Genomic DNA, 27,766 nt, shown 5'->3' on the forward strand with positions numbered 1-27,766 from the left:
TTGGGCACCAGAGGCAGAAATACAATTAAAAATATAGGGATTCTTATAACCCCCCCTCCCCCCAATCAGTTCAACATGTTTCCGGAAACCTTTCATCCAAAACTAACAATATGCACATGGGAAATGAACAAACTATGTCAGATAAGCCCTGCATTACTAAATAAAATTATTTTGAACCTTTTAGAGATGACTTGAAGGCTTCTTTCCAAATGTTCCCAAGGATGCTTTCTTTCTTTCTTTCTTTCTTTCTTTCTTTCTTTCTTTCTTTCTTTCATCCATCAGCCTCCACTTTCCCATTTTGGTGGCTAGACTTAAAGATTTAAACTTGTTTAACATGCTATGATTCTATGCTTCTATGCTGGGGCTAGCCTGGTGATGCAAGCTTATACGCTATCCTTTTTGTGTCTGTTTTGTTGTATACACATGTTCAGTGGTGGATTCTGGAGGCCACTGCTATTTACTTTTCTTGTTACAGATAGGCACAGACAGCTGCAATAGGATGAGTGTTTCTCAAACCCTCCTTCAGTATCCAATGCAGATGCTGCAAAAAAGCTTCCAGCTAGACAGGGAACAAGGAAGAAAAGGGGGCCGAGGAATTTAAAGGGTTTTATAAAAAGGAGCTTCTTTGTCAGAGACTTGCTAACCTTCATTAGTGCCTGCATTATTCTTTAAGGTGGTGCTTCATTCTTGTCTAATGTAAGTAAAACTGTTGTTGATGTTGATGTTGTGTGCCTTCAAGTCATTTCCGACTTATGGCAACCCTAAAGCAAACCTATCACAGGGTTTTCTTGGCAAGTTTCTTCAGAGGGGGGTTGCCATTGCCTTCCCTGAGGCTGAGAGAGTGTGACTTCCCCAAGGTTGCCTAGTGGGTTTACATGGCTGAGCTGGGATTCAAACCCTGTTCTCCAGAGTCATAGTCCAATGCGCAAACCACTGCATCACACTGGCTCTCTGTTATTTGACATAATACTGTAAAAACATTTTTGCACTGGCATGCTTGTGTTCCATTCTTCTTCAACAACAGCATTTGTTTTAACTTCTCTTTAGGAAGGTTATGGTGAAAAGCAGAGGTACCCAGTGAGCTTGTGAATGGGGCCTGATTTTGTAACTCAGATACGGAAATCTCTGTGTGCTGTTTGGCCCACACTACATATTTTGTTGGGGTTTTTTTAATGAAAAGGAGAGTAGCAAATGATGATGACTGCTTAATGTTAAGAGTTCTTTTATACAACAAAAGGAAATAAATACATATTCTTGTTTTTCAGGCTGTCGTTTTATTCTGGTCACTCTTCGTTCTCCATGTATTGCATGCTGTTTCTAGCAGTAAGTATATCCTTCGGCCTGTTATGATGTTAAAAGGGGAAAATATCCTTATATTTCATAGCATGAAGCTAAAATGTTTGCTGCCTCAGCATTTCATTTGGGCTGTTTTAACAAGAGAAACATTAAATTCAAAAAATAGGGTGGGATGGGGGTGTTTGCTCTGAGATAATCTGGCTCAAGGCTGGAATGTTTGACCACTGCATGTTATCTTGCTCTGAATTATTCTGAATGCTTGTGGGTCAAAAGAATATATAGTTAAAGAAGTGATAAAGGTTGTTGACCAGCATTTTATCCTTTTTTAAAAAAAGTCCCTCATTTTAGCCTGGTAACAAGATTTGGAAATAGACTGCTGTTATGGTAATAGCACATAAATGAATGAAATGGGCAAGCTGACAGTTAAACATGTAGATGTGTTGGCACTGAATCTATGCAGACGTTATAAGACAAGTTTATTTTGTTTATTGGTGAAATCCCTGCATCACTAGAGAGTGTAAACCATAACTTGTAATATTTTAGAGGATGCCAGGAAGCCCTTGGTTATCATGGCATAAAAAAGGAAGAAGATGAAGAAAAAAGAAAAGAAAAAAGAGAAAAAGGGGGTGCACCTTTGAATCTAAATGAATTCTTTTAGCATGAGCTTTTGTGGATTTTCAGTCTACTTCTTCAGATGCACTAATAAGTGCAATTTTAAGTCACAGGTATTTCAAAACAGGTATATAATTGTGAGGTTGGGATCAGAGTGTAACAGGATTCAGAAATATTCAAATTGTGATTTAGCAAATCAACCTGCAAAGAGCTGTTTTAAGTTGTTACCAGTGAGTTAGCCATGCTACCAGTGTGGTACTTGATAAACAATTTTTTTGATGTGGAAGGCATCCTTGAGAGGATATCTTAGCAGCTGCCTGATCTGCCAGTGTGGTTGAGCCAACCCTGGAAAGAGATCAGCTCACACCCGCAGCAAATGTCAATTGCCTGAATCTTGGGCATTCCAAAGAAGAACCATGGGCTGTGCCACCAATTGGGTCAAGCTCCCTTAGTCTCCCTTTAGCTTCTCTCCATCCCTAAAGCATACCAGACTTTTGCAAAGTAGCATAGTTGGCTTGGGCAACTTACTTCTGGATGCTTGTAAAATGGCATCTCTTTTTGCTTTGGCTGAACCAGTTGGGTCTTCTCTTTCCAATTTCATGTTTAGGCTAGGAGATCTGGGTACTGATATGGGTCAGCCTGCTTTTAAGTTGAGCGTTAAGAAGGATGTTGTTCTAAGCAGTCTAAACAATCCAAGGAAGGAAAAGGAGAAATTGTGCCCATTGCCACTCAGACATGGGCAGGGTACATTCTATCTATTCCTTGTGGTAGTGGTGCGTGTCTTCAGGTTGTTTCTGATTTATGGCTACCTTAAGGCAAACCTATCATGGGGTTTTCTTGGCAAGCTTTATTCAGAGGAGATTTGCCATTGCTTTCCCCCAAGGCTAAGAACATGTGACTTGTCCAAGGTCACCCAGTGGGTTTCATGGTCAAGCAGGAATTGAACCCTGGTCTCCAGAGTCATAGTCTGACACCCAAACAAATTTGCCACAGTTTATCTAGCTATTGCATATTTTTTCTTTTTAGTCAAGGGAGTGGTATCTTCCAAAGTAGATCAGATGAGCTACTCAGAATGGTGACTTTAATTTCATGACACCACCATAATTTCAGTACAGTGCGCCCACGCCATACGTGGGCGTGCCATACGTGGACTTGAGCGTACATGCTCAAGCCGTGGCGCGCGCGCGGGGCAGCGCGTCCCATTCAATTGAATGGGCATGTGCGCCTGCGCCGCCGCGCCGCCGCGCACGAGCCCCATTGTTTCCAATGGGGCTCAAGCATAGGCGGAATTCGCCTTACGCAGAGGGATCCGGAACGGATCCCCCGCGTAAGGCGAGGACGGGCTGTACTTAACAGAAAAACATACACACATGCCTATATTTTTTCTGTGAGTCATGTAGGAATGAATTTCATAGATTATTCTTAGGGGTTGTTTTGGACATTTTGTGGGTTTTGTATACTCTGAAAAACTTAAAATATTAAAAAAATTGTGATTAGTTTTTTTAAAAAAAATAGAAATGCTTATTACTGCAGGATTGTGCATGGGAAGAACATTTTGTTTGTTTACTTCTCATACGTGTGCTCCACAAATTCTGGTATTTGTGTACCTGGCCACAGTCTCCATTTGTAGGATTTGACTCACTCTCTGCAATAAATTTTAAGAGTGTTTCAGCTCCCCGCAGAGTAACAAGTCTGGTCTTCTAGCTTATAGTGACATTTATTATATTTCTTGTTTTTTGTTTTCGGCAGAGAGCATTTCTTAAGTGCTGTCTGATTGGTTACCTGCAGTTAGATCTCTTGTTTTTGTTCTTGGCTCCTGTTTTGGTTTTGAATCACTTTCTATGAAGTGAATGCTTTTTTATCATAAACAGTGGCAATAGTAACAACAGTGGTGTCTGCTGACCTTGTGTGATTCTATTTGTGTTAAAGGAACTGCACTGTGAAGCTGTCTTGCACATCCATGGCCCATCAAGTCTGATATTGGCTCCTGTGCCTGGCAGCTGCTCTCTAAGGCAGAAATATTTCCTGGCATTACTTTTGTAACATCTTCCAACTTCAGATTGAATTTGGAACGCTTACTCATGCAAAATGTGCTCCAGAAGTGAGGTGTTGGTCAGTACCTTCAATGCAAGGAGCGTTATGTGCTTATTTGCTCATCCTAAGAATATACATGATACGTACATAATCTTAGTAATTCCAAAAAAGAAAGAAAGATGCTGTATTGGTTTACAGGGATAACCCCAAATTTGAAAACCACAGATGGGCAGCATCTTTAGTCAAATCAACTATAAACTCACAAAATGTGCATGTTTGGGTTTTCTTTGAGTTCTCCAGAACTCTTCTCAATTCTAGATGGCAAAGTATTGGGAAAGGTGACACATGACATTCCAAAAGTTTTTTGGGTAGATGTTCTAATCTGCTGAAATCTCCAGTTAAAATTAGTCCTAACAGAAGGGATTAAGGGCTTGAGGAGTCAGACAGTTAGGCAAGCATCATGATCGCTAGCCATATGCTCTAGATGATATGGTGGTTTGCCTTATCTGGACATACTCTTAATCATCAAATTGAGTGAAGTAGCCAAAAGAAAATCCTTCTTACATTCCAGAAAAGCCCTTGAAATATCTTGGAAATGAGATAAAACTGAAACTCTGAAATAAAGAAAAAAGACCTACCTTGGAAAACCAGAAATAAACGGGGAAGAGATCTGTATTCTTGGTACCATTGTTGAAAAGGGCCTGTCCTAGATAGTTCGGCCTGCTCCCTTGTTTCACATGGTAAGGGAATCCAAAGCAGATTTGAAACCATAGGAAGATGTGTATATAAAAGAGCAGCACTTAAGGGTTTGGGCTGCAGATTTGTTGGACTGCAACTACGATCAGTACTTGCTAGTATGGAGGTGATGGGATGTGTAGCCCGACAGATGTGTGTGGGTATCTAGTTGAGGAAGGCAACAGTATAAAACACCTTAAAGTCACTATCTTAGAATCCTGGAGCAACTTGTAAATGTGACAACTTTTACATCTCGCTTATCTGCTTTCCTCAGTCCTCTCTCCCTACCCTATTAGCCTGTCATCTACCAATGCACTGAGATTGCCATGTGCTCCACCATCTTTTTTAGGTAAATGTTAGACTTCCAATCAGACAACCATTTGACAACTTAACAATGTGTTCTAGTGATGGCTTAGTAAATGTGCATACTTCTTACAGGTTCTTTCCTCTGCCTCATGGGTATTATCCAGAATGAGCTAGAGAAAACCTTGTAAATATTTGTGCAATTTGTCTCTGTATGGAATACTCTTAATCCTTAATGAGTTAGTGGTTGTGTTTTGTACAGCAAGGAAGGTCTTTACCCTATGGGTGGTTCTGCCTGTTGTATCAATTTGCTGCTTACAAGATACAGATGTTCTTGTTTGTCTCCCTGCATTGACATTTCATGGCTCCTAACTTTCCCACGTGGCAATGTAGAATTCTACTACTGGCCCCAAGTCAAGTCTGATGCATCTGTTAGTTAACCTGTTTTAAATGTTCTCTATGGCCAGCTTTATCTTGCCTTTTGCACGCTCGACTCCAGCTGTAGTTGCGTGCTGCTCTTAACTCCGCAGTTCCTAACATGTGGCATTACTCACACCGCCTAGATTAATCAGAACCAGACGCTTGAAACTCCAGCCTCTTGAGGGCTGGAGGAATCTGATGTATGCCTGGTGTGACCAACTGCGCACGCATACAAAAACAAAAAAGTGAAGCAAAAAAGGATATGGTAGTGGAACTGGCCACATTGACAACTAGATTACAGCTCTGTAGAGCTGCTGGAGAAACCAGTGGAGCCTCAGCCTCCCCTGAATCCACCTCAGCTTTCCTTTCAAACCGTTCTTTTCAACTTCCTCCAGAGTGTAAGAAGTCAAAGCTTGTTTTCAGCCAGGAGTGTTTGCTCTGGCCCACAGGCAGAGCCCACAGCTTGTCAGTTACATACTTACAGCAACATGCTGAGCCACAAACCCAGGACTGTAACGGCCACTGTCTGTGTCAATGTTGTAATTCCTGTGGTGAATGCTTATTGTTTCTCCTCCCAAAAAATACCGACCCTGCTACAGTGGGTTAGTGGTCTTTTAAAAGGGTGTACACAAACCTGTACAGTGATGGGAAAATTATTTTTTTGAACTAAAGCTGCCAGATCCCCCCCAGCCAGTACAGTCACTGGACATGCTCCCTTTGTGACTATGGAGGTTGAGGTCCTCAAAAGTAGCTTTTAGAGAATCAGACTTTGTTTGGCCATGGAAACACAGAATGGACATAGAATCATAGAGTTGGAAGAGACCGCAAGGGCCATCCAGTCCAACCCCCTGCCATGCAGGAAATACAAATCAAAGCATCCCCGACAGATGGCCATCCAGCCTCTGTTTAAAGACCTCCAAGGAGGGAGATTCCACTACACTCTGAGGGAGTGTGTTCCACTGTCGGACAGCCCTTACAGTCAGGAAGTTCTTCCTAATGTTGAGATGGAATCTCTTTTCCTATAGCTTGCATCCATTGTTCCGGGTCCTGTTCTCTGGAGCAGCAGAAAACAAGCTTGCTCCCTCCTCAATATGACATCCCTTCAAATATTTAAAAAGTGCTATCACATGACCTCTTAACCTTCTCTTCTCCAGGCTGAACATTCCCAGCTCACTTAGTCATTCCTCATAGGGCATGGCTTCTAGACCCTTCACCATTTTAGTCGTTCTCCTTTGGACATGCTCCAGTTTCTCAATGCCCTTTTTTAATTGTGGTGCCCAGAACTGGACACAATATTCCAGGTGGGGCCTGACCAGAGCAGAATATAGTGGAACTGTTACTTCCCTTGATCTAGACACTATACTTTTATTGATGCGGCCTGTCTGGAGTCAGTAATGGGCTGGATGAGGGAAAACCGACTCAAGCTGAATCCAGAGAAAACGGAGGTACTTGTGATAGGTTCCCCTGGCCCAGGAATGGCGGTGGTTCCACCCGTCCTGAACGGGGTCACGCTCCCTGTGAAGGACTCCGTGCGCAGTCTGGGGGTGCTTCTTGACTCGTCGCTTCACCTGACTGCTCAGGTGAATGCGACGGTCAAGAGCACCTGCTATCAGCTTCGGCTTATTCGCCAGCTGCGCCCATACCTGGCCCAGAGGGACCTTGAAACTGTGGTACATGCCCTGGTAACCTCGAGATTGGATTTCTGCAATGGACTCTACATGGGACAGCCCTTGTACCAAACCCGGAAGCTTCAAATGGTGCAGAACATGGCTGCAAGGCTGGTCACTGGCACGTCCAGGGCCAGCCATATAACACCGGTTTTAAAAAACCTCCATTGGCTGCCCATTCGCTTCCGGGCGCAATACAAGGTGCTGGTAATGACCTATAAAGTCCTAAATGGCTTGGGCCCAGGATACCTGAAGGACCGCCTCTCCCCATACATTCCGCCTCGCACCCTCAGAACATCTGGGCAGCAACTCCTTAGGGTTCCTGGGGCGAGGTTATCCTCCACTACAAGGAGGTCTTTCTCCATCGCCGCCCCGGCCCTTTGGAACACGCTGCCCATAGAGCTCCGCTCAGTTACCTCCCTGGCCCAATTCAAACGGGAGTTGAAGACTTACCTGTTTAAAATCGCATTCCCCGATTAAGTCCTATAGGCCCCTCCGCCGCAAAGGCCGCACAGGCAATGGTTGCTAACCCGGGGGCATCTGTTGTTGTTTTATTTTTGTTTTTATTATGAAGTGTATTGATGTAACTTGTTATATGGTTTTATTGGAATTTCTATGTATTTTTAAATGCTGTAAACCGCCCTGATCTTACGGAAGGGCAGTATACAAATAAAACATTTATTATTTATTATTATTAAAATTGCATTGGCCTTGTTAGTTGCCGCGTTCCACTGTTGACTCATGTTCAACTTGTCTACTTGCACTCCCAGATCCCTTTCACACTTAGTTTCATTCATCCAGGTGTCCCCCATCTTATATCTGTGCATTTCATTTCTCCGCCCTAAGTGCAGTACCTTACGTTTCTCCATGTTAAAGATCATTTTGTTAGCTTTGGCCCAGCTTTCTGGTCTATTCAGGTCATTTTGAATTTTGATCCTGTCCTCTGGGGTATTAGCTATTCCTCCCAATTTGGTGTCATCTGCAAATTTGATAAGTATGCCTCCAATTTTGTCATCCAAGTCATTGATAAAGATGTTAAATAGCACTACCCCCAGGACAAAGCCCTGTGGGACCCCACTGGTCACTTCCCTCCAGGATGAAAAAGAGCCATTGTTGAGCACCCTTTGGGTTCGGCTGGTCAACCAATTACAAATCCATGTAACAGTTGCCTTGTCTAGCCCACATTTTACAAGCTTGTTTTCAAGAATGTCACAGGGAACTTTGTCAAAGGCCTTACTGAAATCAAGATATACTATATCCACAGCATTCCCTTCATCTACCAAGCTGGTAATTTTATCAAAGAAAGAGATTAGATTTGTCTGGCATGACTTGTTTCTCTGAAACCCGTGTTGACTTTTGTGATTATGGAGTTGCCTTCTAAATGTTCACAGACTCTGTGTTTAATTATCTGCTCTAGAATCTTTCCTGGTATTGCTGTCAGACTGTCTGGACGATAATTGTTGGGATCCTCTTTTTTCCCTTTTTGAAGATGGGAACAACATTTGCCCTCCTCCAGTCTGCTGGGACTTATCCTGTTCTCCAGGACTTCTCAAAAATTATTGTCAATGGCTCCGATCGGAGCCATTGGCAATAATCTTTGAGAACTCTTGAAGAACATGGTCATTGGGAGCATTGTTTTGGATGGAATTAATGCCCAAATTTCTCTTCATGAGTATTTGCTCAATTGTTGCCACTATTTAAAAGTATCTGGAAAAGTGTAAATGAAACCAAAGAAGTTTTATTTTTCTGGAGCCTTTTTCAGTGCAGTGACAAATGTGCAGTTATTATTACCTTATAACCTATGCTTGATTCCTGTATTCTTTAAAGAGTGGGACAGATTATATTGATTAGTCCTCACTCTTCAGTTCTCTCCACTCTTAGCTGATTTTTCTAGAGCAGGGGTTCTAGCCGCGGAGCTCTTATTTTTATGGCAGAGCCCCTAAGAGGCCTACCCTATGTCTTACATGTTAATGATGTTTAGGAGTATATATGAGAATATATTCTTATTCTTTAATTTCATTCTATTTTTATATCTTTCATTTTCCTGGAGCGTCCACAGAGCACCTGGGATGTGCACACAGAGCCCTAAGGGATCCTCACACCACAGGTTGGGAACCCCTGCTCAATATATTTGGCCAAGAAAGAAATTATATAGGGTTTTTTTTGTGTGTGTGTTTTTCAGGTGATGTGGCCATGTTCTATAAGAGTTTATTCCTTAGGAATAAACTCTTCTAGACCATGGCCACATATCCCAAAAAACCCACAAAAAAACTATGGATGCAGGTCATGAAAGCCTTCGACCTTACACAAGAAAGCAATTGCTTGCTTGGCTGATGTAGTCAAGTGTTTTTGTTAATTTTGTAAACTGTTGGGCTAGGAAGTTGCCTTATATTGTGTCAAACCCTTGCTCTATCTAGAAGACGACTAATGGTTTATGTTAACTGTCACAGCTCTCCATGGTTTCACAAAGAATATTTTCCAGCCCTACCTGGAGATACCAGGGACATGCTCTTCCTTACAAGCAAAGCTTCTGGATATTTCATACAGGAAATTCTAAAGTATATGGATAGATAGCAGTGCAGTTGAATACCCCTGCGAATCAGATAAGAATTTGCTATAGTAATAGTATCCTGCCAGTGTGATTAACCCCAGTGTCGAATGGCCATTTCTGTACAAGCCAGAGGGCAGATGATCTCTCCTCAAATTCTAGAAAGGCAGGGAACCTGCTTCTCCGACCTGGAGTTATGACTAAGTTAATCAAGAAGTCCTTAGTGCCATTCTTGCCACAAATTGAGAATCATGCAGCCTGCCAGATGATGTTGGATTGCTACTAACATCAGTCCTAGCCAACACGGCCAATGATAAGTGCTGTGAGATGCAGTCCATCTGGAAGTCCTTATTATTCCAACCTTTACCTTACTGTTAAGAACTGAGAACCTCTTTCATCCTAAGAATGGGATTAAATTTCAGCGGTATACAGGGCCAAAGACAAAAGGATGAGGTTTGTGTGTGACATTTTTGAAGACTATAAAACAGCATAGTTGGCACCCTGTTAGTGAAGTATGGTGGTGTAAGTTCAAATTACACCATCATAACTCCTATTTCTTCTTGTTGTTATGGCTATCAGAATTTTGTATTGGCCATGCAACAAGCAAAATCTACTTCAACCCTCACCTTTTCTCTCTTGCAGCCTCTCTTCTCCTCCTGACCATATCCTGGCTGGTGGAGGGGATGGCAGCAGAGAAGTATCTAGCTATTTTCCTACAGCTGGATACACAGCAATTGACATCATTCCTTGGGACCACAGAAAATTCCAGAGGATGCCCGTCACCATGAGTCTCTGCCTAATTCCTGTCATATTTACAGAGAAGGACAGATTGAATTGTTTAATTTTCTATTCTTCAGTCTCTTGTACTATTGGCTGATTTTTTTTCCTGGAGCTCTTCTCTGCTACTTCTCCCTGTCTCCACCAGTCACAAAATGGCCATGTTGTAGGACTGTATTAGAGAAAAGGGAAGGTTTGGATGGGAGGTTGGGCAGATGTGTCACATCCAGGATCTTCAGTCTAATAAGTGTATTCTCAACTGTGCTGTCCTGCCTCTTGTACTTAAAGCCTCCTTGACTTGCTCTTTTCCTCCTCAGTATGAAACTTGAGCATGTATTTTTTTAATTTAAAAGAAAGGAAAAAGATGTGCATATTCCCAACTCATAATCAAAATGGCTTCATGTGTTAAGTGATTAAACTGCTGAAACAAAATTTGTCATATTAAAACCCAGGTATACCAGCATCAGTTTCCGTTGACACTTGAAGAAAACAGATGTATTTTTGTCTATTTGTAAAATACAGCAAGGATGAGGCTGGGCACACGAAAGGATGCTGTACATTCCAGAAGTGAGAAAGCCTATTCCTTTTTATCCCCATTTCCCTTCAAAACATCAGAAAGTTTTGTCTGAGAGACATCACTGGATGGACATTGTCAGAGTTTCAAATATTGCTTAGCCTTAGATTAGAAGTGACACCTTAGAATATCAGGACACATGAGTGCCACAAGGAAGGAACTAGAAGCCTGTGCAATGTGAAGGATCTTATTTTGGCTGTTTAATATTTTTACTGAGTAATACATTCTTTCCAGATAACAGAATATTTATGCTGCTGTTCCCATTGAACTGAGCATGGTTAGTATGCCATGGGAATATTGCTGGTTGCCAAGTAATAAGCGGGGAATGCTTTAACCAAGTGAGCTAATGATAGCACCCTTCCCTCCCTTTTGCTTCCTTACAAGGTGCAATGGACAAGCTGCAAGGGGTTGCTTGTTCTTGATGAAGGGAGCTGAATGAAGGCATGATTCATATTTATGCACATTCCTCTGTGGACAGTTGAGGGAATGTTGTCTGTTCTTTTGGCCAGCATAACAGGGCAGGGAATGGCTGAATAATGGTTTTCTTTTAAGGTTATAAAAATTAAGGAAGAGTTTAAGGTAGAAAAAACATGGTTTTAAGATGTGGATTTTGGTTTTTCTCTGTTCTTGTTTGGAATCTTAGTTCTGGTTAGCTGGGCAGCTGCCCTAATTCTTACTGACTCAGAAATGGAAAGATTTACTTAATGTGGAAATTGGACATGTCCTTGGTTATGAAAATGCAGCTGTCATTTGCCACTTATTGAAAAAGCTGTTTATTTCCACCCCTCATCTCCAGCTTGGGAGAAATGAAAATGACAGAGAGATGGTTTGCCGGGGTAGCTGTGTTCGCCATTTAACAAACACAAACACAAATTCCATCAGTGATTCCTTTTATTGGCCAACCAAAATGCACAGTATACTTATTGCAAGCTTTCGAAGCTCCATGGTTTCTTCATCAGGCAAGATGTTACAATCCACACAGGATGAAAAAACAACAACAACAATTGGAGATGTTAGTCAGATGCCTGCATGTTGTTTCAGTCTTTAGTAAAGATGTTATGCTAGGGAGGATATCTTTTGCAGGCAAGCTTGTTACTTTTTTTTTTTGTAGGTGTGGGAGAATCTGAGGGGTCGGGTTGTACAGCTTCGGATAGCTCTCAGAGAAGCTGTCAGTCAGCAAGTTGTTCTCGGGATAAAGGTTCCTATTGGACCAAATACTTCAAGAGAAGTTGACTGTGTATGTCCTTAGCCTTTCACTGGGCTGTGAGACAGATGTATAGACAGATCTGATTTGTGCATGATGCTGAGATGAGATTTAACCATAACCTGAACTGTTCTCACAGTGCTTAATAAAGTCCTTTCTGTCAGATGGTGAAAAACCAGAATGTCTTATAGAATCACATTCTTAGGTAAATGTTAGACTTGCAAAAATAGGTTTCTGTATAAAATTTAGTTATATTCTCTGAGCTGTATAAATTAAGCGATAATGTTGTTTTCGCTAGTCCTGAGAGAAAGCTAATAGCTATGTAGAACACTGAATTACCTTCTCTTGGAAGTCCTCTCGAGGGCATGATGTTTCATACTTTTGAACACTAGTGGTTTAGGAACTTGAACAATAATAAACTAGCAATCTTTTCGGAATCTTAGGTTCTCCAGAGTTTGAGTCTACAATTACTGGAAATCCCAGTGAATGTGACTAGTAGCATTATGTTGAAGTCTAAAACACTGGAAGGCCAAATGTTCCCCACTGGAGGCTAGAGGAACCGAGATGAGGAGGGATCAGGTTAAGACTTTTATACTGTGCAAAGAAGAAGTAAATGTGAATGCAGGATCTTTGCTTTTCTGCTAGTTGTTAACCAAACCTTTAGGAGCCAGTGTGGTGTAGTGGTTTGAGCATTGGACTATGACTCTGGAGGCTAGAGTTTGAAACCCCACTCACAGGGTAACCTTAGTCAAGCCACAGTCTCTTTGCCTCAGAGGGGGTGAAGGAAAAAGCAAACCCCATTAAACCGTTTCAAGAAAAATCTGTGCTAGGTTCACTTTAGGGTCACCTCACATAAGTTTGAAACAGCAAGTAATCAAACAGGTAATTAAAGTAAGGTTGAGTTACTGCCTTCCTCTGGTTCATGTTGCTATAGTATATAGCCTGGAGTTTTAAAGATCTTGTCCAAAGTTATGTGTACAACTGGTTTTTTCCATCACTGACTTCAGTATGTTGAATAGAAACACAAGGAGAGTATTTGATGAAAAGAACTCTCAATTAGGCAGATCATACCATTTTGAGATCTGATAATAATCTACCAGAACTCATATATGAATAGGGAAACCATAAATGTGAACCAGTCATTTATTATTTTGTTTGACATGGACTTGTGCTTGTAATATTTACTGTCCATCTCAACATAATAAAAAATAATGTCTGTCACTGTTCATATTTATCTACTTGTGTTTGTTTGTATGTAAAATATGTCTCCCACCTTTGTCCCTATAACAATTCCTTAACATCATTGAAGTTATCACCTACATGTTTTACCTTCCTATTACATTGCCCCACCCCACCCTGCTATGTGTATTGTTGTTGTTGTTGTTGTTATTTTATTATATCCTGCCTTTCTCCCAATATAGGGACTCAAAACAGCGAAAAAGTATATCAACTTATGCTAGCATTTTTCTTTTTCTTTTTTGTAAAGCTGCTATAGGATTCTTTTATAACCAGTCCATAACAGTGCAACACAAACCCCTCTGTGGTATTTTTCTCCCTCTCCCAAAGGACTAAGTGACCTGATAAACACAATTGAAAAGCTTATCCTCCTCATCTATGCAGAAAATGCTTTTAAAGTACAGTTTTGTTGCTGTTAATCATTAGAAATAGAAGCACGAGGTCAAGTTTGAAGCAGTCTGTGTTCACAGTATTACGGTCTGAGAGAACATCATGTCACAAGCAGTTCTTTCCTGAAAGAGCTGAGGGGATTAAAAGGTATGACTAGAGACAAATTAAAAACTCACACTTATGTTTCTCCACTGCACCCTACCCCTTAGGAAGGTCAGTTGCTAGCCCAGGAACAGATGAGGCTTTCTGTGGTTTGCTTCACACTCCCTTAAAGGGAAGACATTATAATTTGTGGTAGTGGGGGACTGCGTTCGCACTTAGGGGGAAAAAAGGGAAGACATACCATGCTGCAGTTATTGCACTGCAGTGACAAAATATTTAAAACATACTTTTACTAGTCACAGTCCCATTAGTAGCTTAAATATATACCTTGATGGCTTTAAGTAATGTGATGGAATTTTATGCATGGCTATTCAATTCATGTAATAGAGTATATGGATCTCCCAAGTGTTCTGTCAGTTAAAGGTGGGCAAATGTCCGTTTTACAAAGACCTAGCTGTGTCAGTCTGAATGAGAATGCAGAGGGATCTTTCTTAAATAAATAAATAAATAAATAAATAAATAAATAAATCCCGCTCATCTGTAACAAGACAATCAGAGCAGCTCACAGCAAAACATCCACATACAATATAATATAATACATAAAATTACAATATCCCCCCCCCCCCCCCCTTTAATCTCGCTGTATGCTGCTTACATGACATGAGGCCAAAACCTTGGGTCTCCTTGCAAAGTTTCTCCTTAGCATAGCCAGGGAAATAATGATAGGTTATTTTTTACTAGCCTGTACAACAACCTAATTTAAAACATTCAGCTGCCACAACACTTAATAATTTGTGAAAACATAACATTTTAAAGGAAAATAAATATACAGCATGCAAATTGGATGTTTAATATTATATAGAGGAAATGTTTCTGAGTAGCTGGCTGTCAGTAGTCAGCTCACTGTTCATAGAGGTGGAAGCATGTTTCCATGTAAGTAGCCTTCTAGTGTGTGTGTTCTGTGCTTGTGTGAGTGGCCATCTGTTACTGTCTTTAAATTGCTGTCTGGGTGTCCTATATCTGTGGCTATGGGGCCTCTTTAAAATGGGTAATGCTCTTTTAGCACATGATAACCTATATCTGATGCTCCTGCAACTATAATTAGAATATACAACTTGTCAATGACTTTTTATGTAACCCATGTTGATATTAGTGGTAATTGTACTTCAGCAGTGTCCTGCTATTGCTGTCTTTGTACAAGATATGCTTTATGAAATCATGAGGTTTTTAAATAGTACTTGGGAAGTTATAGTTGCAAGCAGCAAGACATGATCTAATACATTAGCTTGAGAATTTCAGCTTTCTTTTAATGTGTGTTGTAAAGACCATAAAAACACAGTGGATTAACTTCCACTAAGTCTGAAAATATGACATACTTCTAACTCAGCGGATCTGGCCCGCCGAGGCCTTGAGTCCGGGCCCAGCCTGGTCCTGCCACTGATTGCCGCTGGCGCGGGGCAATCAGCAGCAGAACCTCATGCGTGGAGCCTTTGGCCTCTTGCGCGAGCGGCAGGGCCTCTTGCACGATCTATGGGCAGCTTGTGCGAGAGGCCATGCGGCAGGCCTGTAGGGGCCCCGCTGCGGTCGCCGGAGCACTCCAGCAGGACTCCGGCGGCCATCCTTCCCATCGGCCGAAGGGAAGAGCCGAAGGGAAGGGCCTGGAACGGATGCCCACGCCCTTCCCTTCGGCCTCCCCTTCGGCTGAAAGGGTCCCTTGGAGCCCTTTCGGCTGAAGGAAAGAGCCGAAGGGAAGGGCCTGGGATGGGCGCCCAAGCCCTTCCCTTCGGCCTCCACTTCGGCTGAAAGGGCCCCTTGGAGCCCTTTCGGCTGAAGGGAAGAGCCGAAAGGAAGGGCCTGGGAGGGGCGCTCAAGCCCCCTGGAGGGTGGGAGCTCCGCCCCCGGCATGCGGCTCTGCCCCGGAGGGTGGAAGCTCCACCCCCGGCACGCAGCCCCGCCCCTGGAGGGTGGAAGCTCCCCCCCCGGCTTCGGACCCCCAGTTGTCTGAGGGACAGCAACCCGGCCCCCGGCTCAAAAAGGTTACCTACCCCTGTTCTAACTCGTCAGCTGGATCTTATCCCTGTTTTCCTGCAATGTAGATCCTACATACATATTCTTTCCTTTTGAAGTATTATCCTTCTGTAGTCTTTGTTTGAAATGATAACTTTATTCTGAAAAATTAGTCTAAATGAAATAATGGCTGGTGTTTGTATAATGTGTGAATCTTATGTGTAGGCTTCAATTTCATAAGCAAAGATTATGAACTGCCATCATTCCTGTCCTGGGATAAGGAACATAGAATCATAGAATCATTGAGTTGGAAGAGACCCCAAGAGCCATCCAGTCCAACCCCATTCTGCCATGCAGGAACTCTCAATCCAAGCACCCCTGACAGATGGCCATCCAGCCCCTGTTTAAAGACCTCCAAAGAAGGAGACTCCACCACACTCTGAAGGAGTTTGTTCCACTGTCGAGCACCCCTTACTTTCAGGAAGTTCCCCCAAATGTTGAGGTGGAATCTCTTTTCCTGCAGCTTGCATCCATTGTTCTGGGTCCTGTTCTCTAGAGCAGCAGAAAACAAGCTTGCTCCCTCCTGAATATGACATCCATTCAAATATTTAAATAGGGCTATCATATCACCTCTTCTTTTCTCCAGGCTGAACATCCTCAGCTCCCTAAGTCGTTCCTCATAGGACATGGTTTCCAGACCCTTCACCATTTTAGTCGCCCTCCTTTGTACACGCTCCATTTTCTCAATGCCCTTTTTAAATTGTGGTGCCCAGAACTGGACACAATATTCCAGGTGGGGCCTGACCAAAGCAGAATATAGTGGCACTATTACTTCTCTTGATCTAGACACTATACTTCTATTGATGCAGCCTAAAATCGCATTGGCCTTGTTAGCTGCCACATTGCACTGTTGACTCATGTTCAACTTGTAGTCTACTTGGACTCCTAGATACCTTTCACATGTACTGTACTCTCGTTCAGCCAAGTCTCCCCCATCCTATATCTGCATTTCATTTCTCCGCCCTAAGTGCAGTACCTTACATTTCTGTGTTGAATTTCATTTTGTTAGACATTTTGTTTCAATGCAGTTCCATGGAATGGCCTCCTTGGGATCAGAGTGGGGCAGTGGAAATTCTGAAATGCAGGACCTTACTTTGATAGCACTGGGGAGAGAAGAGACTAAACACTCCAGACAGTTTTATTGTTCCTCAGGCATGTCTTTGTCTGTGGGTTTTTCACACACGCAAATGCCAATCACGTTCTAAAGCAGAGCTTAGAAAAGAGGGTTTGTTTTGTGTCTGTTTTGGACTATAACTTCCCAAACCAGTGCCTCACATGCAATGTACTAAGGGATCTTTTGTCAGTCCCAAAATCCCACAACGCTAACATATCACCACATGAACAGATGATGCCAGAAAGCACTGGAGCTCTGTTCCCATGTTCTTGCTGCACTACTCTATTGCCTGGGATACTCTAAGGTCTTACTATGAAAGCTGGTAGTGAAATAGGGCCTTAATGCATGAAAGAAGGTATTTCAGGGGATGGTCTACATTGCCTTTCTTTTGCCTACATGGGAAGATACTGTACAGAGCACAGAAAATTCTGTGCTCTAAATACAAGGCTGTATGATATCTGTGAGAAAAGAACATTTATTTAGAGAAAAAGTCAAACCTCTCCAATAACTAAAAATAATTAATTGCTTACTGTTAATCCTTTTTTTGGTTATATCTCCTGGAAAATACGCCCCAGTGGTTCCAAAAATGCTTTTAACTGCAGCTTCTGCTCACTGTGAATGCTTATAAATGCCTTTATAACAGCAAATCATTCCCTACTTATTTCAGCTTGTGTCTGTCGCTTCACCTAAAGGGGGTACATGTTGAACCTCCAGTGGGGGAAATGGAGCATTCGACCAGAAAGTGGGTGGAAAGCTGTGCTCAGGATGTATGTGGCGAAGAGACTGTATTTTCATTATGAATGAAAGTTTAACCACATTCTGCAAACACAACCTAGAAAGGAGCTGTGGGGGTGTATTTCAAGTTAGGAAATTAAAAGCACTTTTAAAAGAGGACCACCAAAGATAAAGTCAGCTAGTATCTAAAGATAAAAGCAAAAAGAGTTGAGGAGAAAAGTAACAACCATGATGTTTATTTCCCAGCAGAGAGGGTCCTGTCCTCCTGTAATCTGGGTTTAGCTCCTCCTATTTGCTCCTGTAGGCAGGGACAATAAACAAAAGACCGGCCCCTATATAGGGAGGAGCTAGCCCCCCTGAACCTCAGTCTTGTTCCTGCCTATGCTCCTAGCAGGATGTGTTTCTTCGAGCCAGCAAGGTTTTTTCCTTCTCCAAAAGCAGTTTGTGAGTTTTCTTGGCCTTCCCTTCTCCTCTCCCCTGCCTTTCCCCCCTTCTTTGGTGGTGGCTATGGCAGAGGACCCCAAGAGCACTGGCTAAGGGTCATCCTTAGCTCAGGCTTCCCTAGCTCAGGGTCTGCCAGCTCAACAGAGGGAGCTGGCTTCAGAGGGAGACTCATTGGGATGTGTTTGCTGTTGTTCTGCAGCTTTTCCACTACTGCCACTCCAGTCCTTTTATTCTCTTCATTTCTCTGGCAGCCTTGGGAACATGAAGAAGGACTTAATATGGCAAGGGCTCCCAGGATTGGAGAAAGGTCTTGGCTTTGCCAATGACTCTCCCTCTCCTCCAAAGCTACCCCCTATCATGGTGGGAGCACAGGATATTTCTGCAAACAGCATTGCAGCACATGGGAGCCGTGGGAACAGATGGTGAGGGGTTTCCCCTCCATGTCTCTGTTTCTCCACATCACCTCTGCCCAGCCTGTTTAAGGCCAGGGATCAGTGAGGAAACTGGCCAGAAGTCATGGAAACTTCCCTCCTCAGCATCTCTGCCCAGCCAGAGTTCAGAGGACAGGCCAGCCAAAGCCATGGCAAAGGATTTCTCTGCACCACCTCTGCCCAGCCTGTTTAAGGCCAGGGATCAGTGAGGAAACTGGCCGGAAGTTATGGAAACTTCCCTTCTCAACATCCCTGCTCAGCCCATTGGGGCCAGAGTTCAGAGGACAGGCCAGCCAAAAGCCATGGCAAGGGATTTCTCTGCATCACCTCTGCACAGTCTGAAACAGGGCCAACATCGGAGAGGCAAGCCAGCCAGAAGACACAGGAGAAGGGTGAGTACCAGGGGCCCTCTCTCTCCAGCCACCAAATAACCTTTGCCAGATCTAATGCCCTCTCTTGGGGCAGGCATTGCCATGAGGCCTCTGCCAGGGCCATTGCAGGCACTATGCCTAGCACAAGGTTTGGGACTCCGCCAGGAGGGCAGATGGGGGGCATAAACCCTTGGTCTCCCCCTTCCTTCCCATCTCTGGCCCCAATGGCACCCAGGACCCCATAGGTGTGGGCGATCCTTTTGCAGACTGGGAAACACATGGTGGTGTTGCCAGGGCTCCTGTACTTTCCTTTTGAATTCTTATAATGAGATGGTGTATAAGGAGGCAGAGGACTCCTCCTCTGTGTGGTACAGCCGCATGGCTGTAAATGAAGCTGCACTTGGCCCAGCAGGAACTGAAGCTTCCAACTCTAAAATGGTCCTTTTTGGCTGCCACAGAGCATCCCACAAAAAAGCACAAAATGGCCTCATGTCCTCCCCAGAGAGAGCATGGCCTCTGCCACCCACTTCTAAACAGGGGCTGGAGGGCCATCTTATCGGGTATGCTTTGACTGAGAGTTCCTGCAGGGCAGAATGGGGTTAGACTGGATGGCCCTTGGGGTCTCTTCTAACCCAAGAATTCTATGCGAGAGCACATGGATACAAATCCTCCTGTGTTCTCTTCCCAAACATTACAATAAAAAGGGGGAAGCCACTTGTGGATATCATGGGTGGAGAGTTCCCTTCATTTCCAATTGTGTTTGGCTGCCCCAAACTATGGCAGCGGGCCTCTCCTTTCCATCAGAGATTATCCTTGTCAGCACACAGACATGCCTCAGGTAAATGTAGAGCCATGTCCCACAGCAGCCCCTCTTCCCTTCCCAGCTACTTATGCAAGTTGGAAGGGAGCTGAGGACCAAGCCATCTTCTATAATTCAGCCAGGTTACTATAAAGCCTGCCTGAGATTAAAAGGGCTAAGCTTCTAAACCCCAGCTTGAAGTTGGGTCTGTTTTTAAACATAAATAAAACAATATGCCCTCTGAATATCAGGGCTACACTACAGGCCATATGCAGCTACCTACCCATGATTAGCCATGGTCTTCAGTCACTGCTAACCCAGGAGCAGTTTCCTCAATGCCTGGAAGAAGCTACTGCCCAGGCAGCCTCCCTTGATGGGGCAAATAAAGGAGGGGAGAGCCCCCACAGCAACAGGTCTGAGGGCTCAGATTTACAAGAGATACTGGTTAACTTTTTCTGGTGTTCATTTTATTACTGTTAGCCCATGAAGTTTGAGTTGTGCTGTTTCTGCTCACCCACTCTCTTTTTTCCAGGCCAGAGAAGATACCTGGAAACTAAGTCAACAAGGAAAGGGGCTAGCCATAAGCCAACATGATGATTTTTCTTCCTTCCTCATGGGCATCCATCTCTGTCTCCATTAGGGCCACAGCCTTTTTGCCTTAGCTGGAACAGCCTAAGACATAAGATGAGCACATGGTTCTACCTCCTTTGTGCAAACTGTTATTCAGCCATGGCACTTCTCATTAAGAGCATAAGCTTTAACAATACAGATTCATTTAAATGCTAATAAACAGGGTAACAAGCAAGGAGAGGGCCTCTGGTCACTCAGCAGACCTCTAATGCTTCATGCATTGAGGATCTTTGTTAAAAACATCTCATATGAGATGATAGATATATTGGATTAAGGTGACCAACCAAGTTCCACTTTATTGGCAAAAGGGTTATGTTCCTGTTATAGAACACAGGGAACCTCAGTCAGATAGCCTCAGGAGAGGTGGCTCCCCTTGTCTTCCTTTCCTTCATAGGAGAGATGCCTGTTAAAGGGAAGAAACTAAAAAATACAGTTTCTTCCATGAAATGGTTCTCACTAATACAAGGAGTTAAGAAAAATTATATAAAAAACAAACAGACAAACAGACTCCTCTCCATGGGGGGAGAATCTCCCCTTCCTCCAGGAGTGTTTTAAAACAATATAATCAGGTTTTTCTGCTAAGGGGTTGCTTCAAATCCCATTCAGACATCCTGCACAGCCCTGAAGAGTCTGCCACAAAGATCACAATTACCTCTTACCTTGGCTAGATAGTTTACATTTTAAATAAGAATGCCTGCTGATGGGCTTGCCATTCAGCTGCTGCCTGGTTTGGAAGGCCCATTGTAACAAGGTATGCATATGATGAGTTGGGCTCAAGGCCATGAAGGTTCATGCTGCCAATCTCTTTCTTTTAGTGGTCTCAGGGTGCTACAAGATTCCTTTTCATATTGTTGGGCATGCTTTGATTGTGATTTCCTGCATGGCAGGGGGTTGGACTTGATGGCCCTTGTGGTCTCATCCTTCTATGATTTTATTGTTATAGGTTAGCTGCTGTGTGGGGGAGTGTCTAATTTGGCTTTCATGCCAAGGTCTGGCCCAAACAACACCATTGTCCACTGCCTTCTGAGGCTGGGAAAATGGACTTCCTAGTGCCTATGCCTTGTTTTTCTGCTAGCACAGCTTGTTATATATATATATATATATATATATATATTCATTCATTCATTCAAAAAACAAACTGTGATTTGACTATTTTATACAGGAGACTCCATTTTACTATACCATTATATTTTCTGTGACTTCAAATTCCATGGATCTGGTATCCATGCAAAGTCCTAAATTCAACTCCAACACATATCGAGGGCCCACTATAATTTAGGTTTGTGTTCCTTTGACAGATCCTTTTTGTGGAGAAAATTCTCTCCTTGAAATTAGATACCAGAGGGCTATCTTTGCCAAGCCCTCTGTTCCCATTTCATGACTCCTTAGTCAGCAGTTCATTCAGCTGGGAGACCCCTCAGCCTTCGTACAGGTTGATGATAGTCTGCTACATGGACTTGGGGTGATTTTTAAAGTCTCTAGACAAGTTCATTCTGACCACAGGCCCTGTTAACACAGAGTGCATCTATGCTTCTGCATGGACTCACCAATGTCTGCGAGATAAAGGTTAATCCAGTGTCTTCTTTGCCTAACCATGGGATTAGTCTTATTTTACACAGGTTCACAGATGTTCCAGTAAAGAACTGCACATTGTTTTGAAATTTTAATTGGAGGTCAGACATTAACATTCCTCTTTCAGAGTGGTAAGTCTTAATTACTACAAATGAAATCACCTTAATATCACCTTCATTGCAAGGTGATCAGTGATAGGCTGGAAGCTGCCATAGGTCCAGTTTAGATCAGGTTCTATTCTGATTGATCACATAATCCACTGCTTAGGCAAGTTCTCATCAACTGCTTCAGGTTTTCAGTGGCTGACCTGGTATAGTCTATCCAAGATGACATTAAGAAGGGACTTGACCCAACATGATTATAAGGCAGGTGTCTGCCAGCACGTCATTTCTGCTCCATACGAGAGCAGCTAGAATGGCAGCCATCCTCACATTAAGAGGCTGTTGAGGGGAGCCCACCAGACATCGTTTTCCATCTTGGGATGTGAACACGGACTTAAAGGCTCTGATGGTTGGGCCAATCAAGTCCCTTTGGGAGGCCTTCCTCAAACACCTCTCCCTCAAGGTCATCTTCCTCATGGCCATTCCCTCCGCCAGATGGGTGTCAGAGCTGGGGCCCTGTCGGTACGTAAAGACTTGTGTATTTTTAAGCCTGTCTCAGTGTGCCTTCGTCCAGACCCTACCTTCGTGCCTAAGGTCAACTCAACCTTTCAGGTGTCACAGGACATTCTCCTGCCTTCATTCTGCCCCGATCCTAAGAAGGACTTGGAAAAGACCTGGCACACATTGGATGAGTGCAGAGCCCTCAAAATCTACATCAAGAGGACTTCAACCTTAAGGTCATCTGAGATGTTGTTCATTTCCTTTTGCCTGGGCTCTTTGGGGTCCAAGGTACCAGTCTCGACTCTGAGTAGGTGAATCAGGTCTTGTATTCAAAAGAACTACCTTACTCTTGATCTCACTCCACCCGAGGGGGTGATGGCGCACTCAACCAGGAGTGCATCTACCTCTGCGGCCTTGGCCACTAGCGCCTCCCTGTCAGATATTTCCAGGGTGGCCACATGGAAGTCGCCTTCAACCTTCATAAGACATTACAAACTGGACGTGTCTCAGTCCGCTGAGACGTCATTTGGAAGGAGGGTCCTCCAACAGATTGTGTCGGGGGCCACAGTCTCCTAGCAGCACCTCCCTCCCAGTTCGAGAGGGCTTTTGTAAATCCCAGATTACAGGAGGACAGGACCCTCTCTGCTGGGAAAAGGAACGTTGGGTACTTACCGTGACACGTTCATTTCCTGCAGAGAAGGGTCCTGGCATCCTGCCCACCCGGGTGCTGCCTGCGACCTCCGACCCTGCCTGCCTGTTGGTGGACCTGCCTTGTTCTTCTTCTTGTTGCTGAATCGGTTTTTCTGAGTTCTTGTTTGTTCTTGGACTAGTTTTTTCTAAGGTGTTCTAGTTAACCCTTAGCTGATGTTACTAAAGTTCAGTTCCTTGATTGACCTTACTAGTCGCTTGGCTTGTTATTGACTGAGGTTCAGGGGGGCTAGCTCCTCCCTATATAGGGGCCGGTCTTTTGTTTATTGTCCCTGCCTACAGGAGCAAATAGGAGGAGCTAAACCCAGATTACAGGATGCCAGGACCCTTCTCTGCAGGAAATGAACGTGTCACGGTAAGTACCCAACGTTCCTTTTACAAACATCATTGTTTGCCTTCCTCCTTTTCCTGAGAACCAGAGTACATGTTAAATGTGCCCTTGACATTAGCATTTCTTCCACAGCCTTCTTTCCTAACTTTCTCACTCTTGTAAGCACTTAACATATATAATAAGTTTTCTTACTCTCTAGTCTTGCCATTGGTGGTAATTGAAAAAATTACCTTTCCCTTAATGGAGTGCAGTTAGTGCAATTAGTAGGCGACACTTGAAGGGAGCTGATCACTAATATAAGACCTGACTTGGCATAGTTCTTCTCACTACATCATGCTGGTTTCAGCTATAGGCCACGTAACAGTAGTAGCAGTTTCTATCCTGAAATAGATTATTCTGGTTTAGTCCCAGTTCAGTTTGAGGATGGGCAAGAGGGGATGGGGCCTGGCAACAACGTAGGAATGGGCTTACAATTTTGTCAAATTGAGAGAGCTTGGAAAGTTATTTTTTTAGAGGAATGGTTACCATAGAGGTTCTGGCACTCCCTTCCTAGGGAGGCTAGATGGGTTCCATTCTCATCTTTCAACTGATTGGTGAAGACCTTTTTATTCCAGCAACATCTGGGAATAATAATAATAACAATATTAAAACAATAATATTGTTTTTAGAACAGTTAAAAAGATAAAAATGTTTAAAGCACTTAACATATTTTTAAAAAAAGTTTTTAAGTGTGTGCTAATGTCTACATTGCTCTTTTTTAAATGAATGTGTTTTCAATTCATTTTAATTCTGTAATCAGTTAAATTAGTTCTTAACAACATCTCTTTATATTTTTTACCTACTTAAAAAATCTGGATCTGTTTTATTTTTGGGTCCTTGGTCTGGAGAAATGGCTGGAAATAAATAATACTGTCATCTTTACTCAGTGCAGTTACCACTAATTATTTTAATTATTTTTAATGCAGGAGGCGACACATTAAATTGCTTGTTCAGTTATTCTCTACTCTTCCTCATAACAACCGTTTTTGGCTTTACCGATCAAGATATTCATTAAATAGTAATAAAGGCTGCTGTTTCATAGACCATAGCAAGACTGCTGATATTCCTTCTGGTGATTAGATGGGCGTCAGCATTTGCTATTGCTTGTGAGTTTCAGGCTCATGCTTCTGTTTGCACTAATTTGAGAAACATGTGAAGTAAAGGGAATTGGACAACAGATCAAGATGTGACATCTGTATTAAGATGAGACGTTGTCTGATGTATTTAAATAGGAGGTCATAGGCATATAAAGTGAAAATATACACGTGCAACAAACAGCAACAGTTGCTGTTCTTAAGAAAGTTGTTTTTTCTTTGGGTTGGAAAGCTAGATTTACTGGTTCTCATTCAGGAAATTTAGATAGCACTTGCACAGGTGGCTGGTGAAGTTTGAAAGCTTGCAGCAGTTTGGGCTTAACAAGAGGGGTGAACATTTGGCTTCTCTTCATGTTTTTTTTTTTTAAAGATGAGCACATCAGCTGCTACTCACATTGGTAAAACAAACACAGCTCATCCTATGCTGCCTACATCTCATTAGAGCTTAGCTCTACCTCCTAAACAGCTGTGGCTAATAGTAGTTTATTAATGTGGAAGTAAAAGCAATGAATAAACATCATGCCTGAGTTTCCTGTGTGCCTTCTCAATTGTAGAGTCCTGAATACATTTCTGCTTCAGGGAGGTTCAAACAGAGCATTTTAATCATTACCTTAGCTTTGACATGATGGCAAGGAGCATGAAATCCTATCACCTACAGCCTTGTCCCAGGCCCTCAAACTCCTTTGCACATGGACCACAATTTTTCTAAGTGACTGTCTTAAAGATCCCACCTTCTCTCCCACTCAAAACCACACATACCACCTTCCCTCCTACATGTATAAGATCCCCTTGCCAGCTACAGCAATTGCTTGTGTGCAGAAAACTATTAGCAAAGTAATGCAGTTTTTCAGTCTTTTTAGTAGAATTCCTAAGCTGGAAGGAAGGAAATATGCCAGCGTTGCATTGCCAGGCTGCTCTCTTTAGACCACCAGCACGACTCCTGGCTCTGGTTCTTAGCAAGGATAAATGATCTACATTGGTGTAGAAGTTAGTCACAAACAGGCCTTGAGAAAATATGGCACTTGGCTTGGAACTGTTCTGTGTAATTTTACTATGTTGAACTTTATTAGTTAAATAGCAGCAGGCATACTTACCCCATGTTGTTGAAACTGAACACATATATGCATCTTCAAAAACATGTTCCAGAATATCTTATTAAAGTGCATTTGTGGAAACTTTTAAACAGAACATACCTGGCATACAGCTTCAATCTGTTACCTGGTTTTCAAAAACTTGCTCCTTACCGCATTAAATTTCATACAATCTTTTTATAGCAAAATGGAAGAGGTGCATACCAAAACTGTGATGTAATAGCTGCTTTGAAAAACCGATTAGGCATTTCCCAAATATTTAACTTTGGAAAATAGCACCTATTGCCCAAATAGAGCATCCTCTGTATGCCCAAATAGTTCTAGTAGGTACACAAGGTTTTTTGAAGTTGTCTATGGAAGTGTGAACCACCATTGGCATAAAGCCTACTTGTTAGCTTGTCCTTTTAGACAGTGTTATTACATCTGTTTCTGTAGTTCACAAATGCAGCTAGAGTCTCGATACAGTTTTGTTGCATGATTTTTAGTTCTTGAGGCCTGAGGACCTGAATAAGGTATTTGGTGAAGTGCAGCTTATTCCTGGTATGCCCGTCCCTTTTGGCCCATAACATCAAGCCAGATGTGCTTGACCAAGCTGACTGCAGAATATACTGAGTGTCTATGAGAGGTCACAGTTCTGAACATTTTAAAGAGAGGTAGGTTGTGATAGACCTAGAATGGGTGCTAGTCTTCTACCAGTTTGTGGTAGACATATGGCCCAAGGAGCATTGGTGTAACCCTCAGAAGCCCTCCATTCCCCAAAGGGGAGAATTGAGCGGCTGGAGGGCTCTTAAGAGGTGTGATTGCCCCTCTTTTCAGGGCTTGCAAATGCAGTTTCTCAAAGGGGCTTGAAACTGAAAAAAAGGTGTCCGCAATTCAATTCAGATTTCTTCAAAATGCTACGAGAGCTGTTATTTTGGAACAGATGTCTTTATCATATGATGGATGAACCATGGTAGGTGTGTAAATTCCTAGAATCATAGAGTTGGAAGGGATTGTAAGGGTCACCTAGTCCACCTCCTGACATGTAGGACCACATAACTAAAGTATTCCAAATGTTGGCCATTCAACTTAGTTGAAGATCTCCAATGTTAATACTGTTCAACAGTTTCCCTTTAGAATAGGGTTTTCTTCATTCCAGAAAATGGTGCTTGGAAACTACTACTTTGGCAACTACTTGTCTTGGGGGGGGGGGGGCTGCCTATTTCTTCATAGTGATACATAGCTTTATTTTTTATTTTACATTTAATTTGCTTGAAGTAATGGAAGTGATATACTGGTGTATGGAATCAGTATTTAACTACTGAGAGCTGTTAAAACAAAAAATAGTCCAGCTAAAATGCAGATCTTAATGAGTGGTTTGTCAAGGAAGGTGATTTCAAGTCTGTACTATATAGATTTGTGCTAAAGGAGCAAATTCAGTTTGTGGAGATACATACAGCATGGTTATTAACCCAAATAGCTTTGTGCCAGACTGTCCAAACTTTGGCAACCTCCAGATTATATTACTATAATGCATTGTATGTGAGAATGAATTTCAACATTCTGTGCCGACTCAAAATACAGCTGAGACTAGATTAGAATACATTTACCATTATTTAAACAATTGTATTATCTCCTTCTGTTTTTATGGGTACAGTTGGCCCTCCATAGCCACAGATTCTTTCTCCATGAAAATATTTTTAAAAATACATAAATTACAAAAAGCAAACCCGATTTTGCCATTTCGTAGAATCATAGAGTGGGAAAAGACCACAAGGGCCATCTAGTCCAACCCCCTGCCATGCAGGAACTCTCAATCAAAGCATCCCCGACAGCTGACCATCCAACCTCTGTTTAAAGA

At 42.7% G+C, this 27,766-nt stretch overlaps 1 protein-coding gene and 1 long non-coding RNA gene across 3 annotated transcripts in view; one reads left to right on the forward strand and one right to left on the reverse strand.

Annotated features, from left to right (window-relative positions):
* The window catches only part of LOC149324029 (phospholipid phosphatase 1), a 125,104-nt gene that overhangs the window by 93,802 nt on the left and 3,536 nt on the right, over positions 1-27,766 (forward strand). For both annotated transcript variants that reach the window (XM_089495620.1, XM_089495626.1), the window contains exon 4: positions 1,266-1,323. In XM_089495620.1, the coding sequence (XP_089351746.1) occupies positions 1,266-1,323 (58 nt within the window). The remainder of the gene's footprint in view (positions 1-1,265; positions 1,324-27,766) is intronic.
* Positions 1,269-24,351, reverse strand: LOC149324030 (uncharacterized). The gene is made up of 3 exons (XR_016277777.1): positions 24,228-24,351; positions 2,437-2,591; positions 1,269-1,341 (listed from the first exon to the last, which is right to left on the reverse strand). It is a non-coding gene; the product is annotated as an uncharacterized LOC149324030 (long non-coding RNA).

The sequence above is a fragment of the Sceloporus occidentalis genome, unplaced genomic scaffold (assembly GCF_023333645.1).
Source record: "Sceloporus occidentalis isolate IW3139 unplaced genomic scaffold, rSceOcc1.0.p SCAF_1, whole genome shotgun sequence".
NCBI lineage: Eukaryota > Metazoa > Chordata > Lepidosauria > Squamata > Phrynosomatidae > Sceloporus > Sceloporus occidentalis.